This window comes from Silurus aristotelis, assembly GCF_946808225.1.
Source record: "Silurus aristotelis genome assembly, chromosome: 1".
Lineage (NCBI taxonomy): Eukaryota > Metazoa > Chordata > Actinopteri > Siluriformes > Siluridae > Silurus > Silurus aristotelis.
Genome location: NC_139574.1, coordinates 23400819 through 23426129, shown reverse-complemented (window position 1 = coordinate 23426129; position 25311 = coordinate 23400819). Strand labels below are relative to the sequence as shown.

At 36.5% G+C, this 25311-nt stretch overlaps 4 protein-coding genes across 5 annotated transcripts; 2 read left to right on the top strand and 2 right to left on the bottom strand.

Moving 5' to 3' along the window:
• The first annotated feature begins 1577 nt into the window (after nt 1-1577).
• On the top strand, nt 1578-10573 carry tmod4 (tropomodulin 4 (muscle)). Its single transcript, XM_083558866.1, has 10 exons — nt 1578-1702; nt 5487-5649; nt 5923-6079; nt 6159-6281; nt 8193-8285; nt 8419-8549; nt 9128-9235; nt 9673-9816; nt 9910-10054; nt 10358-10573. The coding sequence occupies exons 2-10, from the start codon at nt 5542-5544 to the stop codon at nt 10378-10380; spliced, it is 1032 nt and encodes a 343-aa protein (XP_083414992.1). The 5' UTR covers nt 1578-1702; nt 5487-5541; the 3' UTR covers nt 10381-10573.
• A 1055-nt stretch (nt 10574-11628) lies between these two features.
• scnm1 (sodium channel modifier 1) lies at nt 11629-14703 on the bottom strand. Its single transcript, XM_083558875.1, has 8 exons — nt 14583-14703; nt 13976-14046; nt 13289-13377; nt 13106-13197; nt 12918-13018; nt 12608-12723; nt 12386-12509; nt 11629-12201 (listed from the first exon to the last, which is right to left on the bottom strand). The coding sequence occupies exons 1-8, from the start codon at nt 14631-14633 to the stop codon at nt 12090-12092; spliced, it is 756 nt and encodes a 251-aa protein (XP_083415001.1). The 5' UTR covers nt 14634-14703; the 3' UTR covers nt 11629-12089.
• A 143-nt stretch (nt 14704-14846) lies between these two features.
• Nucleotides 14847-18712, top strand: lysmd1 (LysM, putative peptidoglycan-binding, domain containing 1). The gene is made up of 3 exons (XM_083558887.1): nt 14847-15385; nt 15472-15767; nt 16911-18712. Exons 1-3 carry the CDS (start codon nt 15206-15208, stop codon nt 17062-17064), a joined length of 630 nt encoding a protein of 209 aa, XP_083415013.1. The 5' UTR covers nt 14847-15205; the 3' UTR covers nt 17065-18712.
• A 129-nt stretch (nt 18713-18841) lies between these two features.
• Nucleotides 18842-24993, bottom strand: tnfaip8l2b (tumor necrosis factor, alpha-induced protein 8-like 2b). 2 transcript variants are annotated; one of them, XM_083558902.1, is made up of 3 exons: nt 24721-24993; nt 21683-21999; nt 18842-19979 (listed from the first exon to the last, which is right to left on the bottom strand). In XM_083558902.1, the coding sequence occupies exons 2-3, from the start codon at nt 21995-21997 to the stop codon at nt 19737-19739; spliced, it is 558 nt and encodes a 185-aa protein (XP_083415028.1). In that variant the 5' UTR covers nt 21998-21999; nt 24721-24993; the 3' UTR covers nt 18842-19736. The 2 variants fall into 2 exon arrangements, with proteins under 2 accessions (XP_083415028.1, XP_083415029.1); XM_083558903.1 differs by having other exon boundaries at nt 22211-24913.
• Between the last annotated feature and the right edge of the window lie 318 nt (nt 24994-25311).

Here is a 25311-nt window from a genome sequence, read left to right as displayed (position 1 = left end):
TAAATGAAGACATTTGTGTTTGAGATCACAAGATATATATAAGCATTTAAGCATGGAATATAAGCATTTATTTGTTAGTGTGTAGATGTGTTTAATAAAATAAAACATTTCTATGATCCCTCTAATTTTTAGGTGACTGACACTGTTTTCTGTTATCCAGGTGTGCCCTGTTAGATTGATTGTTTAAACAAACAAACAAAAAAAGTCAACATCTGTGTTTGGTTTTACCCTTCAGTTTCACCTGTAAATGATGACAATGGCTTGAGACAATCCAGCCATTTTGAAGATATAAATGATGGAAAATCAGTCAAATTCATTGCACAAACAGTGGGCATATTAACCAATATAACAATCTGGAATGTCCTGAAATGGAATGAAGCCACTTGTGTACAGTACTAAGCAGCAGACACATAATTGATTGGCCAAGGAAAGCAGCAACCATTGATGACAGAAAAAAAGCTAACAAAACCAACAACCTTCACAGGGCAGGAAAAAGGTTTTACAATCCACCAGCTGAAGAAATACAAAAGTCCCAAAGGTTCTGAAAACAAAATTAACCTTTACCAAAATGATGGAAAGGCCAAAGTGTGGAAAAGGAAATTATCCACATATGATCAATACATACAAGCTAATCTGTGGAAACATAGCTAAGGTAGTGGCATTACTTGGGCTTGCATGGCTGCTTAGCCATGCATAAGCCATTAACCTTATTGATTATGTCATTTATAATAGAAGCAACAGAATTTGGGCTCTACAAAAACAATCTGCCAGTTTACATAGAAATGCATCCAAATGATTTACAAACAAATTCATCATGCAACAAGACCAAAAAACACACCTATCAAAACATACTGGGAACTCAACAAACGTTTTTATTAGGGAAAAAATTGGAAGGTTTTAAACTGGCCATGTCAATTACCAAACCTTTACCCACATGGTCAGCATATCACCTCCTAAAGAGGAAACAAACCAAATAAACAACTGAATGAACCTGTTGGAAAAGCCTGGGAAAACAACACTAAAAAGAAGAAACCAACAGTTTGGTGGTCTAAATGATTTGCTAACTGTATACAGTTGTTGCAAACTAGAGATATACAACCAAATATTGTTATTTATTTTAATTAACTTTAAAACCTTTCAGTCTCTATACTTCTTGTATTTGTACCTATAATCGCTTAATCAATTGAGTCTCTTACCATATTCCACTTTTGATTTTAAAACCATATATCTTCAGTCTACAGCCAACCTCCACAAATACAATTTTGTAACTATGGTCTTGTCAGTCAAACTAAATTAGCATGTGCTTTACAATTCCACCACTAGAGAGTGTGATTTCTTGTTTTAAAATGCCACCCAATGTTAAGTTGATAGTGAAGTAAATTATCTGTCTAATTACTCTCTCTCTCTCTCTCTCTCTCTCTCTCTCTCTCTCTCTCTCTCTCTCTCTCTCTCTCTCTCTCACACACTGTCTTTCTGTCTTTCACTCATGTGCATAATAATAAATAAACAAAAAAATACAATTATGCAAGTGTGTGCCAGTATGACTGTTTCATCATTACCAAGAAACTAGGCACAGAAAAAGAAGGGGGGTTGGGTGGGTTGAGCACACTGGGGGTGGGAGAAAGTGGGGAAATGTACTGCAGCTCTCTGGTTTCCAGTGCTGGCTCTGCTCACCAGGATCTAGCACTGACTCTGAGTGCAGGTACGTATCAGTCAAACTTTTGATTTTGCACCAACCAGGGCCAAAGTTTTTATTTATTTATTTATTTTTTCTAATTTATGTGTGTGTGCGCTTTTGTCTGAAGTTTCCTTAATAATTACACTCATTGATTTGGATGCATTGCAATTCCAGTCTCAAATTATACTTTCTGTCAGTTGATTCTGAGTAATCTGTATTCGTAATTGTTATACCAGTCTAATATACACTATACTACACTAATACTCAGATTAGATTGATATAATTTGTATGTTTAATGTTAATGAAAGTACCCATCAAGTGTGTAATTTGTGTGGTAATAAACTTACACTGCTATGCAGTATGTTACTTTTTTTTGTAATTCATGCAACCAGCACTTCATGAAGGCAGATGTGAATATATTTACTGTGGCCATTGTTAACACGACGAATGACATCCCCCAGTTTGACCAGCTAAGTTACAGTAGTAAAGCTCTGGATTAACTTGACTTTTAAGGATTTGTAGCAAGTGTGCACAAGTTTCCTGTAGCATGCAGTTTTATTCATAATTATTTACCTATTAGGCAGTAACACAAGTTAGTCTTATACAGTATCAAGCTGAAATAGTTAAAAGTGGGTCTCTAGGGTTAACCCGAAGACTGAAGTGAAGGTTGGCAGTAAGGTTTATGCTGTTAGAAGGAGATGACTTATGAAGCTAAAATTAAGCTGGGGTTGATTTGGAATTTTACACTTGGGTGGTGAGACGGGAAAGAGCTGAACCCACAAATAGTGTGAAATCTCTTTAATGCCTCTGCTGGAGCGCGACCTCAACACTTCTGCACCCACAAGCACACTCAAAGAGTTGTAGTATTGCCTTGTCATTAATTACTTAGAAACATAGTTTTGAAATTCATAAATATATGAAGCTAAAGATGTTAGTGATCGGTTGTATATAGATTTTTTTTTGGTTAGTTAGTGACTGAGCTTAAGTGTTTTCCCCCTTGAGTGATATTGCTGTGTGCCAGTGTCTTGACATTCACCCATGTAACAGCAGACAGACAGTTTTGGGTTTCTGAGACTAAACACTAAAAGAGCATGCCCTTGGTAGCTTTTGTGATGCTATTCTGATCAGGCAGTTGCTTGGATTGCTTAGATATTTAAAAAAAGAAAAACGTCTGTATTGGAATTCAGCTTTATTTATTCATGGTGTCTGATCTTTTCTAACATTTTTTCTGTCGACGATGGAGAAATAGTAATAATAATTAACTTCTGTTAGAGACATTTGACACTTTACAGTGTGTTTATACCATGTTTATTGTTAATCCTGGTCATTTACCCAACAGAACTGAATTAAAACTCATAGTGTTACCCTTTAACAAAACATTAAGAAGTTCCTGAGCTTTTATACATAGGAATTCCTTACATTCATTTCTGAAATCTACCTGTTGTCACAATGCAGATCACATTACATAATGAAAGCATGAGTTCCATTATGGCAGCTATGAGTTGCAGAGATTCCTTGTGGAAAGATCTCATTTAAAACCACAGCATTACCAGCTGGTTGAACAGGTGGAACATGCTGTTCTACCATGCTTTAATATTGTCAGAAGTGGAGTTGATGTGTTTTGGGAGTTCTGCAGACAGGTGCATGAAGCAGGCAGCTTGCTTTAGAAATGTGAAGAGCTCATAAAGATGTCACCTGGCTGGTGAGACTGACCATGTTTGACCTCCTTTCTTCCTATTTATAATTCCATCTCTGATAAATCTAATGACAAACCAAAGTCAAATAAGTATATGAGATTGGGGTGTTTCATGTGAAATGGTAAAAAGTTTTTATACATAATAGGCATGTATCTCTTTAAGGAAAGTAACTGGGGAGTTATAATGTAACAGTTTGGTTATTGTAATATATACTTTTTCTCCTGCAAGAAATTTTTGTTGCCTCCACAAAGAGTCTCTCAACCATTTAAATATCTCAACTCTTTCATATTTGCTTTGACATTTAAGTTATTTGTTCACTATTAGGATTTAGAAGTGCTGTCAAATTAAGTGCTTTAGCTGAAAGCACAACAAAATTGTGTATTATATGACTAATTGATGTGTTGGAGGAGACAGAGCAGTTACGTATGTTACTTAATTGTATCAGATTTAGCATCTTTGCCAAAAGGCTCAAATGATGTGTACACAAAATAATGATCTATATTACAGTTTATATGGATGCATCACAAGTGTATTTTCTAATATTACAGGATTAAGCTTAGTTGAAAAAACTGCTAAGAAAATGTTATGTAAGCTATCATGTATGGTATAAAGCACACACATATTGTTTACTTGTTTTTGCATATAACCATCAGTCACTGATAATTCACAGGATATTTTTCACAACATCTGAATTGTGGAGTGATAACTTGAGTTCAGGGAGAGCTGAATCCATGCAAATCCTTCTTGTATAATAGAATTTAAAAGCTCCAGTCCATGGTGCCCCATGCATGTTTTTTTGGGTGTGGTGATGTGAAACTGTGGCTTTGTATGATGTTTCATATCAGTACCACAGTTCTGCTCAGCACTTGGTTGAGGGTTGCGTAGATGTGAATGTAATCTGCTGATAAATGTGGAGGCATGTCTCTATCCACTCTTCACCACTGAAACTCAAAACTTAGGCCTGCCATTCTGCCTCTAAGAATAGCAGAGATCTCTCTCTCTCTCTCTCTCTCTCTCTCTCTTTCTTTCTCTCTCTCTCTTTCTCTCACAGTTCAACTCTCACAATTAAATGTTATGCTTACAATATGGTTTATTGAAATGATTAAGGGAATTTAATACATATTGCAAGAAACTAATTCTTTCTTATCTTTTGCTCACTCACTTTCAATATCTGCATCTCGGTCCAAGCCATTGTGGTGTGATCTTAAGAAAATAGAGCTTTAGGAAAGAATACAGCCTAGCTGTTATGGCAGTCTATTACATTGCTTCACATTACACACAAACACACACACACACACACACACACACACACACACACACACACACACACACACACACACTCTCTCTCTCTCTCTCTCTCTCTCTCTCTCTCTCTCTCTCTCTCTCTCTCTCTCTCTCTCTCTCTCTCTCTCTCTCTCTCTCTCTCTCTCAAACACATGCTTATTAACACCTAGAGGCAATTTATCTTAGTTAATGCACCTACTGGCCTGTTTCTGAGAACCCAAAGAAGCACATACAGTAACCTGAGCTTTGCTCGAACCCAGGTCCTTACACTGTGAGGCAGCAACACAACCCACTGTGCCACCCTGCCAAACTCTTTTGTCTCTCTAGTTGGTCTTTTTTAATTGATTTCAAAAGTTTATGTTTTGTCGTAGCATTAAAAAGAAAAAATAATTGCTAATAAAAAAAAATACCATCTCTCCCATTATCTTTATACATACAATGTTACATTATGAATGTTTCAGTCATTGTTCACAGATCTAAATGTTGTCATCTAAGAGTGCTTTCATACAGTCCTTTATGGCATGACATGCTAGAAAACCTTTATATTATTCATGTAGACCAGTTTACATTCATTTTTTTTTCATTCAGTTAGTTTTATTTAAATATGAAAGCAGTCTAGTCTGCACATTCTGGAAAAAAACAAAGTGTGCTCCCCATTTGAAACTGTTGTTTAGAGAAAATTGTAAAGGCACACAGACTGTTTATCAGCAGATTATTCACTTTGATGGGTTTTAGCTCTGCCTGCCATCTTTTGTGTTGGATATCATGCTTGTGTCTGAGTAATGAACTTTCAGTGAATACTTTAAAACATTTCTTTCTCTTGCCAGAGCTCTTTGTCTCTGGGCTGGTGCTGTTCTGTAAGAGTTAGATCAAGCCGCCAACATGTCAAAGAGCGACCCCCGGGACATTGATGAGGATGCTATCCTCAAGGGGCTTAGTGCAGAGGAGCTGGACCAGCTCGAATATGAACTGCAGGAGATGGACCCTGAGGTAAAGAAGAGATTGCACATTAATAAACATTCCCCATCTTGTAGCTCAGCTAAATTTACCCCACCTACACAAGTGTTCACACATGAAAAAAACAGGAATTTTTCCTGTGACACAATTCAAAAATGCAAAACATTCATTATTATGGTGCATAAATTAAAAGCATACTGGGTGGAAAGACTAAAACTTATGTGGTTTTTCTTTGCACTATTTTAGATTTAGTTATGATAAGATCTGCTCGATTAGATGATTAAATATACATTGGTCATGTTTCAGAATGCAATGCTCCCAGCTGGCTTCCGTCAACGTGATCAGACCAAGAAGAGTCCAACAGGTCCATTTGACCGCAGTTCTCTGCTTGATCACCTGGAGAAACAAGCTTTGGAACATCAGGATAGAGAAGACCTTGTGCCCTTCACAGGGGAGAAGAAAGGTAATTAAGCTTCTGCTTCAGTAAGGAAGGGATAACATATGGTTTTTTTCTTTCAAACTGAATCCCAGTCTTTTTCTAGGGAAGAAATTTATTCCCAAACCTGGAGCAGGAAGAATCCCAGAAGACGAGCAGATAACTCTGGAGCCTGAGTTGGAAGAAGCTCTGAAAAATGCAACTGATGCTGAGATGTGTGATATTGCAGGTGGGTGGAATGGCATGAGTAATTCTCTGATATGTTGACAGATAGACCAAAGCTGTCACTATATTAAATCTTGACCATCATTGGCTTTTATTTAACCTCTGTCCAGAATCCACTGTGCCTACCCTCAGAAAAAATCCAGAGACTAAACCAGTTACTTAAAATATAGCAAATCAGCTAACACACAGAGCTACATGCTATTCAGTGTGGGAAATATGTCATCTTGACTAAAAACCTCATTTACTATGTTATTAAATCAACTGAGATTACACAACCTGAATACCTACACTATATTACTCTACGTTACAGTAACGGCTTACTGTACTGCATATATTGTCATAACAATCCAACAGTGACGGTTTTTCAGTAGTATAAATGACTTGGAAAAAAAAAGAGGGAAATAGTAACAGTGTCTAACAGAGTGATAGTCCTATGGCTCAATGTGCATTACAGATGTGACTGAGCTTGGGCCATATCCCACAGTATCTGATTCCCATAGCTCAGCAGGTCACTAAAATAAGCTGGCCAAGGGCCACTGGTATTAGCATTAACACATGTAGAAAGGGGGTTGGTAGGTTTGTGATACTGAGAAGAGCCTGTAGGTTGAAGGTACTTACACAGCCATATGGGAAAACAACAGAGTGTTGTTTAAAGGCCGTGTGAAGTAACAGACAGAAGCTTAGTTTCCTCAGGGCTGTCCAGTTGTATCCAGAACATAAATTGAACATAAAGTAGTGACTATTTAAAAAAAAAATGCACAAACTGTGGATAAATGTTTTTGCCACAGATCATGTCATGCGAAGCAAAATGATGAAGTAATTAGCTACTGTCACAAGTGCTCAAGTAATCTAAAATACACCTACCTGTTTGGTGTCTAACAGAAAATAACATTCTTTAGTGTGAACAAATAAATAACACAGATTATTAAAATACAGTAAGATAAGGGCAAAAAAATTTGTTTCTTAATGCTCCACAATTGGCTCCATGATGAAAGCAAAAGCAGAAATTTGTGTAAATCGAATCATATATAATATAATATAATATAATATAATTTATTAAAAGACAATTAAAAGTTTTCACTTTGTGCTGTGGTGGTAGACAATGCTTTTAGCATTTTTCTGGATGAAGCTTACTGTGGTACAGCCATTAAACTGGAACCCATCCAATTTGGGATTAAAACACCTTTACAGCTATGGCATTCCGCAGTCTGTGTTTTGAATGGAAATCCACATTTCAATAGTTGATGGGCAGCAGGGTGTGAGTGTGTGTGTGTGTGTGTGTGTGTGTGTGTGTGTGTGTGTGTGTGTGTGTGTGTGTGTGTGTGTGTGTGTTGGGGGAGGGGAGGGGTGCTGTTTATATGTTAAAAGCATCCAGTCTTATTGTCTTTGACATTAATAACTGCTGTTGTTGGTGGGATTATTATAGAGAGTAGAAGTCATACATAAAGGCAGAATATTGGGCTCATAAGCAGCTGTCCATCTGTCTGCCATTGTGCCTAAAAAAGCCTTCTTATCCCAGTTGCAGTACAGTGTTGCTGGACAAACCAAATCAAATCAACCTTTACCAAATTTGATCTACTATCAATTTTTCACTATCGAAGTGTGAATAGATAAATAGCACAGCAATGTGGGAAATGCAGTCTCACAAACGCAACATTTAGAAAAAAAAAACATTTTATCACCATCTGTAGTGGAAAAAAGGTCATTGTTTTCTTAGAAAATGCTTCCACCTGTTGGTGATGATATGACAATACAGTCATCCCTAACATATTTTCTCAATCATATCCTTTAAGCAACTTTTAAGTTTTCAGTGTCTGTGTGAACTTTTCACATGGTGTTTATACATTCAAAAACAAGACCAATATGTGAAAACAATTCGTGCCTGATTTAACCACTTACATTTGCATCTTTGCAGCCATCCTGGGAATGTACACACTAATGAGTAATAAGCAGTATTACGATGCTCTTGGTGCCACTGGAAAAATTGCCAACACAGAAGGCATCAATAGTATGTACTCCTCTCACATGAACATTTGTTTAATGATACTTACATATATTATAAGATAATTATAATTATACTTATATAATGATCTCGTCTTTCTTTAATTCTGTATTGTGGTCTGCCCTGCATCCTGTTACAGGCGTTGTAAAACCTGATGTGTATAAGATCTACCCTGATGAACCACCCAATGACACAGATGTTGAAGACACATTGGAAAGGATCCAGAAGAACGACAACAGCCTGACAGAGGTCAACTTTAACAACATCCCGGTAATTTAAACCGTGATAAGACATTGATTAAATAAGTTATGTCACAAATAAACTGATGCTACTGCCTCTGTGCTTTTTAACCTACATTTTATTTATAGGTTTAAACTTCTTTTAATAATTTTTAAGCACTCCTGGGTAAAACTGTAAGTTTATAAAAACTCAGAGTTTTAATATATCACAGTACTTCACATATAAAAGTATAATATTAAAACAAACTGAGTAAAATAAGCCAAAAAAATTAAAGAATAAGTAAGTTAACTGATTATTAACAAAATAATTTTTTTTTAGATTTTATAATGTTTAGTGTATAATACATATACATACAAATACATACAGAACATATCATACAAATAATATTTAATATGACAAATACAAATCGCCTTTTATATATATATATATATATATATATATATATATATATATATATATATATATATATATATATATATATATATACATATATATATATATATTTTATTTATGCATTGTTCCTTGTGGTACACGTTTAGCTTTTTGCTGTACTTGCCAGATATCTATTGTCAGTGAACAATGACCATAGTTATTGCTTTATCCTTTAGGACATTCCCATCCCAACACTGAAGGAGATCTTTCATGGCATGAAGAAAAACACTAACGTACTGAGCTTAAGTATTGCGGCTACACGCAGCAATGATCCTGTGGCTTACGTGAGTAATCCAAGTCACATTTGTAATGCATGTGTTTAGTGCATTTGTAATGCATGAGATTATGGCTGAATTGTGACAAACAGCCAAAACAAAATAAATTAAAAAAGGATGATATTGTGTTTTCTTCCCTCCTTTGGCTTGATGTCTGCCTAAATTGTCCTAAAGCTGTGTCGAAATTGTCTGATTTGGACGGAAACCTGTATTTTATAGAACTGCACTATATAGATAATACGTTTGTCCCCCCCACATTTAGTTTTCATTTGCTGTTATAATAAACTTCACTCTTCTGAGATGATGTTGTAAAAGATTTTTTTAGTGTGCTTGTGGAGATTTTTGGATTGTTTTAATTTTCTAGAAAGCTATTAATGTTTTGATCTTTTCAGTAAATGTACTTAAATAGAGTCTAAGATCAAGGTCTTTCTGTCCTAACCAACCAGGCTGTAGCAGAGATGTTAAGAGAGAACACTACACTGGAAAGCCTGAACATTGAGTCTAACTTCATCACTGCTGAAGGAATGATGGCCATAATTAAAGCCCTGTCTGAAAACACTACCCTAGCTGAAATCAAGATAGATAACCAGGTTAGAACGCTCAACCAGCTAATGATCCATTTAAAAATACCTGGTTGTGCTTTTTCCCAGTTTTAATTGTGATTCTGCTTTTACTTTCTACAGAGACAGAAACTGGGAGATTCAGTAGAGATGGAGATTGCTGCTATGTTGGAAAACAACTCGAGCATCCTAAAGATTGGCTACCACTTCACCCAGCAGGGCCCTCGAGCCAGAGCAGCTATGGCCATCACTAGAAACAATGACTGCTGTGAGTGCAGAATCACTTTAAGTAGGCTATTTACAGCAGACAGACACAAAAGTGCTAGAAGCCGAACATGACTTACAGCAGCAATTATTGCACCTTTATTACATTTTAAATCAAGAGTAAGAACTTAAATATGACATTTGAATATCTGGTACTGAAGGAGCCTCAGTTAATTGGCTTCTCATAACTAATATGCAGAAACCCGTTATTAATTAGCATAAAAATAAAAAATGTTTGAAAATTCATATAAAAAGTAAATCAGGGTATGTCACCTTTGTTTAATTCATTTTGTTTTTCCATATTTAGTCCGGCAGCAGAGATTGAGATGAGCTCAAGGCTGTGATGGTCTCTGTCGGAGCACTGCAAAGAAGTCATGATGGTGACACAGACTAGCCTGCTACGCCTCACCTATTTATTCATTCATTGTGGATATCATTAACGCCAGCCTTGCTCTGTGTATGTATACACTGGGTTTCATCAAGCCAAATGTGTCCTCACTTAATAAAAATCATGTGCTACCAACATGTCAGAGTTTGTAAAACTTGTAAAAACAAAACAAAAAAAAACTACTTCTTGAGCCATTTTTTATTTATTATTTTTTTTTCTTTTAAATATGGTGCTTCTAACAAAAAGATCTGTACATATTTGAAATAAACATTATCTTTTTCATTGTCTAATCAGGCTTCAGTTTTGTTAAATTGAGATCATAAAACTGTGTGTAAAACAAGTGTCTCAGAACACTGTTAGAGCCAATGCCATCCCTCATTAATTCCTAATTAGGTTCACTTTCTGCATTTTATATAAGCGTTTACCCAAATTAATTCAAATTAGCAAGCCTGGTGCATTTTGTCATTAAATGTTTCACTATCAACATAGTTTAATGTAATTTATTCATCTAACATGCTTAATTAAACTAAATGGCACCGCATAGTTTACTTGATCCGACAGTCCATTTATCCACACTGATGAGCCTGAGCAGTACTACTCGAGTTTAAAAACAACTTAATATTGATTAGGAATATAATGACAAAATTGTTTTAGCCTTCAGTTCAGTCACATGATTAACTGAACAGAACAGCTTTCCTAGTGTTACGTAAACCATTGTGTAATAAATTCAGAGCTAGTTACTGTTTAAACATTTGACTTCTGTACAGTCGGATCTTTTCAATTTCCCACAGTAACACTTTGGTTATCCTCTGCCACTTGCCTATTTATACCTATGAAAGTCAGTCCCTAGTCATTTGGTTACACAGCTCCAAATATAGCTTCATACCAGGTCAAGAGGAAAGGGGGTGTACTGTTGAAAAAAAAAACCTGTCCCACCTTCTGAACAGCTGCTGATCTCTTAAGTCTCTTTTTTTTTTTTTTTTACTGACTGAAGGTTACAGACACGGCCATTTTCTCATCCAAAAATGCAGGCCATTAAGTCAAGCTTTAAAACCTCCATAAACAATATTTTGACTTTAGAACCAATGTTACAAGGTGACTGCATAAAAATTTCCTACTTCTAAAATAAGTCAGTGTTTACTTATTGTTTAAAAAATAATAATAAATAATAAAAAAATATTTATAATTCGTTTTTTAAATTCTTATTACCTCTGCTAGGTAATCATGATGTAAATTTAAGGACAGTAGTGACACTACACAATCCGATCCCCACTCTGGCATTTTGAAACAGGATCCAGATCTGTGACTTATGAGCTCTTATTACATGTATGAATCTATTCCACATCTGTGACCTCTTTCATGGTGCAAGTCTAAATACTAGCAATACAAATGAGGAAAAATATATCAAGTCAGTGTTATCTATTTTTAATACAAAGCAACCAATTTGGTATGATAGTTTTGAAAGCAAGATGCCAGGACACATTCTTGGGGGGAGAAACTAGTTTCCTGACTGGTCAGCAGTTCTTTCTGTGGTCCTTTTTGCTTTTCTGCATTATCTCAGCTTGAAGCTTTAACACTAAACAGGAAGGTTGTTTTGAGGAAGCAGACAGTCCAGAAAACACCATTTCTGGCCAGAAATTTCCAGCATAGTCTATAAAGTCTTGTTTGTAGGAAGCAGTGAAACTGGTTCTTCCTCATCTGAGTCAAACTCCACATTTTCATCTTTTATCCATTTCCCACTGGGGTCCTGCAGCCACCCGTGGCTAATGCAAAAAATGAAAAAAGTATATGAACCAGGCAAATACAGCTTGATGTGATTTAAGGTTTAAGACAAACAAAAGTGCTACTGCCTATGTTCATTAAAAAATAATGATCAAAAACTGCAAACACTGCTATAAACACCTCATATGTACTACCAACATTATATGCAATGACCCTGAATAATACCTTTTTAATTTGAGGTATTGGTCTAGTTCTCTTCGTCTCTGCTCTGTGACAGGCTCAGACTCAGCAGGATTAGCAGCTTTCGTTTTCGTTTTCTTCAACTGTGTCTCAATCTGGTACTGGCTTGCTGAACAGCACAATCAGTACAATTATTACAATGTATATTCTGCAAAGAATGTATGAATTATTACATCAAAATGTTTCCATGAAAATAATTAGACTTACATATTTTACCATGACCAGGTGTGGTATCTGTGCTGATTTTGGTTGTAGCTGTGAAAACACCATGGTTGCTGCTGCAGTCTTGGTTCAGTGGAGACGCTGGTTTTTCAGATCTTTGACTTAAAAAAACCCACAAAAATGTATAAATACAAAAATAAAAAAAGAACATTATATATATATAAGGCCTGAGACATGATTTTTGTAAGTTTCAATAAAATGCATTAATACAATATACAACATAAACTTTTACACTACTTATGTCGGAAATTTTGATTGGATTTTGAGAAAAAAGAGTAAATTGTTTGGACATTACCTGGCCTTTTTATGGCAGCTGCTATAGGGTGTATTTCTCAGCAAGGCATGGTGAGTAATTTTTCGTGTCTGTGTTAGTAATGGAGCAGAGCTGCCGGGTTCCTATGAGCATAATGATAAGCTGATGTGAACTCAGAATAACACTTCCTAATTTAGCACCTATTAAAAGAAAATTGTATTTCTATTTACCTGCCGGTCATCCTCATTCACAAATACCTGATGTCGCCTTTTATCAATTTCATTTTGTAGCCGAGATTTTTTGCCATAAAACCATTTTAAACCTGGACAGAGGAGGACCAGAGAGGATTAAAAACCTAACCAAAACAATGGCAGAAATAATTATTTTTAAACAAAATGAAGAAGGAATCCCACCTTCGAGATGCCGCTTTCCTTTTCTGTGTACTGTCAGCATATCGACCGTGTCGAAAATGGGACGATGTGAACACACCAAACAGCTATACCTACACAATACAGTTGGGGGGGGGGGGGGGGGTGTCAATGTTCACTATATGGACAAAAGTATTTCTGAGCATCACATGTATGGGTCTTCCACAAACTGCTGCCACAATTCCAAAATTTAGTGAAAAGTCTTATCAGAAGAGTGGAAGATGCAGAACTGGACTTAATCTGGGATCAGGCACTGTTGGGTGAGGAAGCCTGGGGTGCAGTCAATGTTTCAATTCAACTAAAATGTGTTGAGTAGAGTTGTGGTCAGGGCTCTGTGCAACCCAGTCAAGTTCTTCTTCTCCAGCTATAGCAAACTACGTCTTAATTTATTACACAGGAGCACTGTCATGCTGCAACAGGTCTGGGCCATCCTAAAGACCACCTCTACATAGAATTGTCTAATGATGGATGTCAGTAAAGCTTCAAGTAACCCATGATAAAAGTATCTCCATATTAAACCTGATGGAAGATCAGAATTCCCTAACAAAATAATAAAGATACTCTAGATGCTCTGTGCATTTAGAATTGGTGTAAATTTTGAGCATCGCGTAGGCTACAAAAAAAAGCTTTTCACCAGTATATGTGGACATCGTGGATATGCAGAATCCTCACCTTCCATTTTTTAGCAAAGTGGCCTCGTCCTCAGGAATGTAGTTGGACAGCAAGTCCTCAACACGCCGTTTCTACAACCACAACCATAAGTTCTTACAGTTATAGTCCACACCATCTCATCCATAACTGTGCTCACTAGTAATATATGTTAGCCAGTAAGCAAGCTGCCTACAGTAGAACTTATCTATAAAGAAGTATATGCAATATAGAATTTAAACCATTGTAACGGGATACAGACAGACAGACAGACAGACAGACAGACAGACAGAACTTTATTGTCATTGAATAGTACAACTACACAAAAACAACACACTGCAGTTTGACATTTATCAGAAGTGCAAATTGTAGCATTGTGCAAACTGAAAAGTGCAGATGTGAATAACAAATTAATATAAAATATATGTATAAATGGTATATATAATGTATATATATATATATATATATATATATATATATATATATATACACATACATACATATACATATGTGTATAAATATATATATAAATGAAACACGATCTATATACAACAACGCTGTCTTACAAGATAAATAATGCACGCGCGTTCTTGTTTTATTCCTTATTTTATTCTGAAAAGTATTTATTTACCTTCAAGACATTGAGTTGACTGCAATCATCACCCTCTCTTTTGAACGACATGTTTCTTAAGCTCACACGGTTACCGGAGCACTTCCTGTTTGTGAAGCGGAATTATGGGATAAGTGGGAGGTTCTTGAGGCAGCAGGCAGCCATGGCAACACAGGAAGATTACGCTGGCTAGGATTTGTCTATGCGTGAAAAAGTTCATTTAACATTTTCTCTATAAAACAATGACAATTGGAAAGCCGCAATAGCTTACATTATATACTATACTATATATATAGCATTATTTTCCTAAAATATTATTCAACGAATGTGACTTCAAACTTAGGCTAAAGTTGTTAGCTTGTATTGAGAGGGTGGAGGTGATATGTAGCAGCGCTCAGCTGACAGTGCAGAGCCGTGTGGTTGGTTCTGTGGTTCGGTGTCATGTTTTCAAAGACGCTTCGAGAGTTACTGTTATAGAAACTATTGAAATGTCCGCCATGTAGGTTATTCGGCTCTCAACCTAACGTTAAGTCTGGAGCCGAATGTGTTGTTAAAGTGTCCGCTAGCAGGAGAACTTCACCACATAGGCCTCTACGCATTAACCAGCGTGTTAGCCATCTTTGTGCCTGCTGAAAGAAGTAATCATGTCCGCGGACCAGACGTCTGTGGTGAGTGGAGCACACGGCCTCCTCCGTGGACAGCGCGCCAAGTCTTACGGCAGCTTGGTGACCTCGTCTGTCTCACCGGTCCGACAAAAACGAGTCGAGCACAAAGTCCAGCCGGGAGAGACTCTGCAGGGATTGTCACTAAAATACGGCGTGTCTGTAAGCTGAAGCGCCATCACTTGTTTATACAGCGTGGTTAATACATGGTTTGCTTGAGACTTTTTCACCTTTCAACCTCTTTGCAGATGGAGTTAATCAAAAGGGCAAACAGGCTGTACACCAACGATTCAATATTCCTGAAGAAGGTCCTCTCCATCCCCATTCTTACAGAATCGCTGTCATTTACTAACGAGAACGAATTGCGTGAAGAGGAATCAAGCCATCAGCATCAACAAGTCCCTGTCAAGAATGACCAAACAGCCTCAGAAAATCCGGAAGTGACAGCAGACATTTCTCCATCAGACTACCTGAAAAGGATGGATAGCTTGATTAAGCAGTCGAAACAAGCAACCATAAAGACGTGTCAAGAAGGAGACAATCAGTAAGCAAACCCAAACGTTATTAGTTAAACTCTTGGTCTTCAGACTTGATCTGATGAAAGCAGAGCAACTTGTAAGTTAGGAAGAATGGACAAAGCAATCTGGCACATTTAGAGTAGAGATGCCAAGAAGTTATTAGAATGTATGTAATATTTAAAAAAAAAAAGAAAGCAAATGAACTTAACAAAATCTTAACATCTGTTTTTGAACCTTGCAACAACAGAAAGACATTCATGACACCTACTGCACTAAAAGTGTCTATTATTTTGCATTATAGGTACTCAGAGTACATGGCCAAAAGAATGCACACATTTAACCAACATACCCAAATGTGCTTATTTTACATCCCATTTTAAACTCATCCTCTCTCAGCTGTTATATTGGACTACACTCTTTCCATGAACTTTTGTCACTAGTGTGTGATTGGGGGATTTGTCAACATTAGTAGGGTTGGGTGAGGAGGTCTGGAGTGCAGCTGGGACTCCAGTCCTTCACTAAAATTGTTCATTGGGGTTGAGGTCAGGGCTGTAATGGGTTTAGGCTAGGCCCAAGTGAAATCTAAAACCTACAGCATATAAGGTATACTGTACGATTGTATTCTTCAACATTGGGGGAAACAGTTGGGTATCTTGGGAACAGTTGTTTCAGCCATAGTTTATACTTTCAGCCATATAGTAAAGTTTTTAATTCATGGGCTATAAAGAGGAAAGTGAGCATTAGCAGGATTTCAAGATCTCATGCTTTTTATATATGTAAATTATTAACACCTATTACATATTCTGATATTTGTGTATAACATTATATTTATGCTGTATGATATCCACTGTCATTGTTTAATTAGTAAATTTTGTGGTACAATGCACAATTTTCACTTTCTCAACTCCAGAGCTGCATAGTGTCAAATTCTAATCGCTCCAATTACACCTGATCCCTGGAGTCCTTGATAAAAATCATAGAGAGCAAGTCTTGGGTGTTCGTGGAGCAGGACAGGTTCCTTTGAATAGAAGTGAGAATGCCTGAAATATTTATGTCGTGCAAATTTAATAAGCTACGAGTGTCTTAAACTCATTAAATGCAAGTTTAATATATATATAACTGAGTATTAAACCTATTGACATTTTCTTTTTTCCTTTTTTTTGGTAAAGGTTTTCTTTAACAGAACAGGTCGAGGACAGCAGACAGGATTCCTGCAGCTCTTCTCGGGCCAGTCAGCAGGCCATGTTGGGTGCTGTGCCACTCACCATCACCAAACATACCAAGAAACTGAGGGACAGAGAGGATGAGATTTTTCAGCTTTGATGCTGCCTTTTTAACAGACCTGCTGTTGCTGCCTGATTAGTGTAAAGTGTTTACATCCATAGGAGCAAATGAAAAATGATGGTTGCATGTATAGCGAACTGATTTCACTGAAAGAAAGACTAAAGATCTGTGATCACATGACAAATGATGTCGTGAAACTAATGTGCACTGCCATCTGGCCTCAGGTCATTTGCCATGTTGGCATCCTAATCTAATTGTTTACAGAGCACAGATGAGCACGAGCCAATTTGCTTCAGATCAGAATTAAAATAGTTTAGAAATCAAGGAAAATAAAAGCTATATGATCTGCACAATAAAGTAATTGTCTAAACCACGTTTTATATAATCTGTAATGGGCAGTTTACAAACGTAACTTGATTTCTTTTACATTGTTGTATGAGACTGCATATTCTGACATGCTCATGTAGCTGCTACACTGTCAGGGGATTATTTCATTAAGCAGGATTGTTCAGTTAGCCTGGTTTATGCAAAAAAAAAAAAAAAAGTGGCCATTAGTGCTCCAGTTTATTGTGTAATCCTTTCTGAAACACCTTGGTAAAGTCATTATCAGTGATGTAACTAAACATAGCCTGGATGCAGTATTCTTGCCTTTTGTCACTGTGATTCAGCACTCATTTTTAGAATGTACTCAAAGCCTGTGTTTGTTACTGTTTTTTTTTTTTTTTTTTTTTTAAACATAACTTGACAATTGTTCCTGGTATTTAGCAGGCATGTAGCTTTGAAAAGAATGTTTTTTTTGTTTTGTTTTTTGTAGACAGTAGTGAAGACTGGTCATGAAAAGCTGTGCCATGTGCACAAGTGGAGTCAGTCTAGTGTTTGTACTAACACAATGGCATGTCTTTATCTGTTTACTACCCAAATATCCTCATCTGTATTTAAATTTATACCAAAGTAGGTGTGGGCTAAACTTGAATTAGTTTGAAGCTGTCTTTACCAAATAATTCTTCAAGGAAATGATATAGAATAATATAATCCCACAGAAACTCATGGAAATGAGGCAGAAATGCCAGCACTGTTTATGAATTCTGACTCTATGGCTCTGACACTTTTGATTTGCAAGCTGTCTATGGGATTGTTTTAAATCTGCACAGTTATTATTTTAAATTTTTTATTTAGACATGCCCACAATATTCTCAACAAATGTATTTGCTTATATAGTTCTGAAATATAAATAAACTACTAAACTAATTTACATCATTTTGACATTAACCAGAACAATGGTCAGGACTGTGGAATGTTCTTGAATGTTCAAGAATGTAGTCATTATATCTGTCACCTTTAGCCACATGAATAATCCTTCTTCAAATCCTTCTGTTTGACTAACCTGTGTTGTCTTGCTGGATTCTAATACACACATTTAATTTTGACAAGATGCCCAGTGAACCTTTCTACAAAAACCAGAATAGTGTTTCTCTTATTCATGTCTGAATTTGTATCTGCTATCTAATCAAATAATGGTGTCATATTTATTTATATAATAGTTTGAGGGAATTGCTCAATCTTTTTTTTTTTTTTTTTTGTATGGGTATATGGGTACTGTGCATAAAATGTGAACAATATGTATGACATCGTTTCAGCAGATGCATATTATTACCTGAGAATAAATACTGTTCTATACATGTTTGAATTTGTCTGTTGTGTTCATGTGCTAACTTGTGATCTGATATCCCCATGAGAAATAATAAGGTATTGCCCTTTTCTTAACAGTTAACAAATTCTTTTAGGAAGAAATCTGTATTTGTAGGACACACAAACGTACTATTAAAACAAGAGGTTTATTTACAACCATGATTCTTTTTGAATGAATACACAGTATGTAGGACCAGAGATGAATCTCTTTAAGTGGTTTGAAATATTGGGTAGGCTCACCAGACAGGTCGCTTTTTTTTTCAAGTATTTACGTTTCTTTTTAGTAACATGGACTTTAATGACGGTTATGAGCTCATATGGTCATGTAAAACTCGGTCAAGAAAAACATGTATTTGAGGATCGTCCATGCACTGTAAGCATTAGTACACTGACAGACATGGTTTCAATTACTACAAAGTTACACCAGGTGGCAGTAAAGAGATGTACTACTGTAGCCCCTGGGCTCTGTGATGGTTGCATGTTTTTTTTTTTATATATATATTATATATATATTTATTCACCTTAATAAAAAGAAACTCAGCAGTGCAACATTTCATTAATGATTCCATCATCAACTGTTGAATACTTAGAGCTTAAATTCTGTTTTCAGATAGAAAAACAATTATTTACAAATACATGGTGTTTATAAATGTTTTAATTTAGAGGTGGTTATTATTGGAAAAATGAATTTAATTTTGAATGTTACTTTCACTGCACATAACTTTTCATTATTGTGCCTTTTTTATATTGGAACACATTCACAAAGCTTTTCTGAGGCGTAACCTTGAAAAAAAGTGGATGTGAATATAGTGCTCATTTATAAAGTTCCCCAATCCACAAATCTTTCACATCGAAACAATGTTGCTAATATGTTTTACCGTTAAAACCAAGCTGTATTTCTCTGTGAAATGTCTCAATGTACAACAACTTGAGCAAAGAGCCTGCCATCAGTGAGTTCCAGTCCCGCTCTTTGTTGGTCTCTTTAAAGAAATACTGTTCAGAGTCCCTCTCGAATCACACTCTCATAACTTGCCCTCTTCGATCAGTTTGTTGAGTCCAGTGCAGATTTTAGTAAGGTGGGTCTTGAAGGGATCTTTCGGATTGTAAAGCTGAGTGAGAAGATCAGGGTCGGAGTAATGGTTGAAGACATGGTTGATGCGTCCGTGGGATTTCGGCGTGAGATGAGCGGCTACAAGCTTGAGCATCATGTCTCTGCATGAAGTAAGGATATCTGACATCACGGCCTTGTCGAAGGTGAACTCCACCTGAAACAGACATGGCAGAGACCTTACAAGCATGGGGGCGAAATCCTGTAGAAGAGCTCCGATTTCGCTGTAGAGCTCTGGTTTTGCAATCTTTTGAATTCATGCACAAGAACCATAAGGCTCAAGAGTAAAAGTCATTAACCACTAATACTTAGTGTAATGCAAATATGCAAAAACACATTGATTTGGTGAATAATATGGTTTGCAATTAAAATAGGAGACAAATTATTTAATATTTATTGCATTTCCAAAGCAAACCATGAGCTTCAGTCTTGCAGTATGAGACAAGTGTCAGTTAACTCAGAGGTTTGAATTATGCTAATAATTAGCTTTCAGTGAAAAAACTAAAGAGCAACCTATAATCCACTTTCGTTTTTTTATCCTCTCTTTAGAATCGGTTTATTTAGAGTTTTATATTAGGATCATTCTTGCCAAATGATTCTTTTAAAATGCATCTACTTTTCACAAAAAGCTAAATACTATTGACACATTGCCTGAATCCTATACTTGATGACCACTGCAGTTTTTTTTTGTTTTGTTTGTTTGTTTGTTTGTTTCAGAAAAATGATCATATAATTAACATTATTGTGTTGATTTTGCTTTCAATTTTTCAACCACAAATCGTAGTGTATGTACATGTCGGTTTGCATGAGCATTCATGTTCAATTCTTCCTCTTTGTGGTTAAGCTGTCCAGTGGCAAAGTGACAGGAGAAAAGCTTAGTATTGCAGTACATGCCTCAACATTTATTTCAAAGTACTTAGCAGAATTGTTCAAATTTGGAGTATTGACCTGAATGAACTTTTTATACAACAATTAAAATGCTATAACAATGTTATATTACTGCTGATGGTAACATTCTGCCCTGTCCTAAACAAGTTGGAAAGCTCAGTACAGTATATTCGTACTTGGTAGGGTAACTTCAATGTATTTTTAATGAATAACAGTAAATTCACAATGTTTGCCAACAATACTATCAGATTTTGTCTGAGTAAACTAGTTGAATGTTGAATGCTAGGACTGTTTTTTCATACCTGCTGTATACATGCTGAGGAGGTGTAAACCCAATATTCTTCCCATGACATACTCATATGCTAATCCCTTAGACAAGAGCCTACACAGTTACAGTGCACATTGTGTCATAACTGATTTGGAATGAGTAGTGGAAAGTTGTCTGTAGAGAAATAATAATGCTATTGATTGTACATTACATGCATGTACTTGCATTGGGCCAAGGTGGCTTCTATTAGTAATAGCTACAGAAAAGGCACACGAAATGAAGTAACCACAGAATGCGAAATTTATCAACTACTCTTTTCACACCATAATGATGAAATGTAGATTCATTTGCCATGTGGTTTAAGAAATCTGTTACTATCTTTTGAACTCACCTGCATGTAACTGTGTTAAATATGATCCAGGTTATACAGTCTTTCATCTGCTTTAGAAGCTATATTTTTATTACACACACTGTTGACTAAGTCTTTGGAATGCATTATGGTACTTGTGAAAATGTACCTTCTACTTCCAAATTTCTTGGCCTGTTATACCCAGAATTGCTCCCATTTTGTCCACAGAGCCTTGTCATTTGAAGCATTGAGGTTCAATAGTGATGGTCTTTTTACAGTTGCAAACTATGGCTACAAATATGGAATGACATTTATGATATTTGTCATGTTTTGTTTCTAAATGTGTGTGGTTTACCTCATAGAAACTGATGGCTGTCATGGCTCCCTGGTGTAATTTCTTCTTAAAGTTCTGGGCTATACGAAGCTCCTCCTCGCTGAAACGGTTGTGCTTAAAAAGCACGGCAACCTTCACAACGATTTTAACCAGGTCCTTAATCACTTTTTTGGCCTCTATGCTGTTCCCTGTGAACTCCTTTGAGACACGGTACAGCTCGTCCAGGATCTCACTGCTTGTGTCATCGATGAACATCTGCACAACTGACTTGTTGGCCATGTTGCTGAGAATTTTCTTCTGGGCTTTCATAGCCAAGTCTTTGGAGCTAAAATCCATTTCTTGTAAAAGTGAAGGGAGAAAAAAGATACAAGTTAGCAATATATTTTGAAACGGAATGCTCAAGTTTAGTTTTCTCTTTAAAAATAGATTATTTGAAACGAATAAGCATAATATGTATTCATGTGCATTTAAATATGTACATGAATACATACAGAGTGAGTTTTATTTTACAAAGCTATTCTGAACCTACACAAAATCAAATATTTATACCTGCAAAAGACTTGCTGTTCGTTTATACTGCAATCGGCCCACAATACCACATCCTCTGTTTCTTGTGAGTTTGTGTTTTGTGTTACTATCCTTTAGGGATACACCCTTAGGGCTGTAGAAAAAGTAACCTTGAGGGAGGGGAAATTGTATCCTAAAGGACTTCATCAGAACTAACATGTCATGTAAACAAACTAAAGGCTATGTCTGACTAGATCTCATTTATTTTTCTCAATAGCAAAACAGTATGTCATTTTATATAGATTGCCATGGATTAGTCTAGATAATCTATTAAAACTCCCAGGCACAAGCAGAATACACTTCCTGTTTTAGTCGTTGTGCTTCTTGCAAACTGACTAAGCAAGCAAAGGCAGGTATGAAGGAAAAGGTGATTGCATAGTTCGCAAGTTTCCACATGCATCTCCAGATTGGGCATCAAAACAGGAACTCCAGAATCTAAACCTACCCCAAGCAGCTCTCAGTGACAAGAGGAACAATTTCTTACTACTATGCTTTACTGTTTCTGATCCCCTTTTGTGTTGTAAACTAAGTAGTTGTTACTTAATTTTACACAGTACGACTCTCTTATTTTCTCGTGTGATTAGTGTGAATTTGATACCATGCTGGTGATACACCTAATAAGCTTAGCAGAAATATATTACTAAAATGCTAAAGAATAATATATTAATTTTGTTGTGTTAGTGGGAACACATCTGCTGCTTTCATTGTCACCATTTTAAATAAAAGAAAGAGTGATACCTAACTCACTGTTATATTCGAATATAATCAGATTTTCAGTCACAAGTTGCTTTGTCCAGTTTCATGGTTTAACACTGATGACTTTGAAATGCAGCAATCTGTTATGATAGCATTCCTTATAAAGTTTTCATTGTTTAGTAACAGACCTGATAAAATTTTGGACTGCCCGATGAGAAAATGTTCATGTTAGCATTTAAGAATTTTACTGTTGCCTAATATACTTTTAGATTCAACAGCTTTCCAATTTAATAGTATCAACATTTTTATTACTTTCCTTTAATAATACCTTAATAAGCATTGATTATATAGTTAGTACTAAAGTGAAAATCTGAGCCACATGGATGACTTAAGGAGAACCGTGATTGGCGAATTATCTACAAGCAAGGTAAATATTTATCATTCTTCAGATGACTGTAGCACGTAGCCTAGGGCTGAGTGTGCCGGTGCATCTAAAGAGGTAAGGCCTGGAGCTTGGATGGATGTAAAGTGTCCTACTTGCTTGTGTACGAGGCAGCAACACTAACCATGTCATTAGAAAGCAGCTAAAGGACAGGTCATAACCTGTAGCTGAGGAAATGTCAGCTGGTGATCAGGCTGATGTCACTAACAAGCAAATGTTCTCATTCAAACAGAACAGGCAACCTGCCATGCATTTCACAATAACTCTTATATTATACACACACAGTTAGAAGCTTTCTCATTTATTGTTGTGATGTGCATACGGTATTAAGTATTAAGTCCAAAGACTGTATAACTGTTCTGTAAATAACTATACTTTCCACAATTGTTGGCAATCCACCTAAAAGATTTGCTCATATATAGTATGTGTAAGATTGTTGTATTGTACAAAGTTTTGATTCAAAACAAGAAAACATGCTGTCGTAGATTTCATAGTGACTAACCTGACAAAACGTTACAGGCTTTTTGGTGATTTCTTTATGCAAATGAGCGAGCACACCAGTGAAAAATTTCCCTCGTGCACAGGGTTGATAACAGATTCTCATGTATTTTACTGCTGATATTTTTCCAGGTAACAGAGACAGGACGTGGATGTGCGGAATGCTTTCTTTGTGCAGAAAAAAGATTCTCCACATCTTTTTACGTGTGCGTGCCATATTCTTTACGCCCTGTTCAGCACTGTAGTTGTTTTTCATAAGATGACTGAGGAATGTATGCGGTTGTTCATAAAGGAAGTGAAACCTTGTTCTGTTAGGCAGCAGAGAAGAGTTGCCAATCATTAGCTTTTTTCAAAATTTCACAAGACAGTGAGTCAGTTCTGATGGCAGAGGCCCTGTAGTTTTTTTTTCAGGCAACGGCTACTTCAAATTAAACGTAGTGAAAAGTAGTGGACATCTCTGCTTAATTAGGTCAGTGTTTGACAGAGAAACTCCAGTGTTTCAAATTTGCTTTTGTAACTGCAACAAGTGGCTGTATCTTTTCTAATGAGCACTAACACGATTAGAAAAGGACATGATACCTGTTCCAGCTTGAACACAAGATAAATTCCATACAAACACATCAACAGAGGGGTGGGAAAGATAACGGCAAGAATGTGTACAAGAGCCAGCTGCTCCAGCTGCTGAAAATAACACCAGCTTGTTTTCTCTTTTAGATTAAGAGAAACTGCTCAGAAAGATTTGTGTTTCTTTTCTATTCCGGTTAGTTTACAAAATCTGCAATCTCACACCTGTCACTATGTAACTGCACAGTGTTTGGTGAGCTGAGGGCATAGGTCAGTAACAGAGGGATCTTACCTGCTGTTTTATTTTCTTTCCTACCCTCCTCTCTGTCAAATCTCGGTCCTCCTTGTGTGTGTGGCTCAGGTGATCAACATCCAGGTTGTTTAGGAAAAAAAACAAAAGCAAAAAAACAACATACAGATGAAGGCACACAAAAACTTGTAAAGAAAATCTCTGATCTGCTCGACACACTGTTTCAAGATAATCTGCGTTGTACTTCCTTGAGGAACTAATTGTCTAAGACACACCCCTAAGTGTGCTTGTTTCTGTCTGCTTCTCTCTCTTTCTGTCTCTCTCTTTCGACACACACACACACACACACACACACACACACACACACACACACACACACACACACACACACAAACACACACACACAGAGACACACACACAGATACTCACTTCCGACCGCCCTTCTCTCTCACTCAACTCATTGCTGACAGAGCAACAGCGTGTCCTAACAAGTGAAACCCCTGTAAAGAATTTAGCAGTAATCCTGGGATGTGGGCCATTTCAACAGGGAGGAATTTATTCTTTTTTTTTTTTTTTTTGCTATCACTATTATTGGAATGCAGCCAGCCTCAACAGCACTGCTGCTGCAATCTG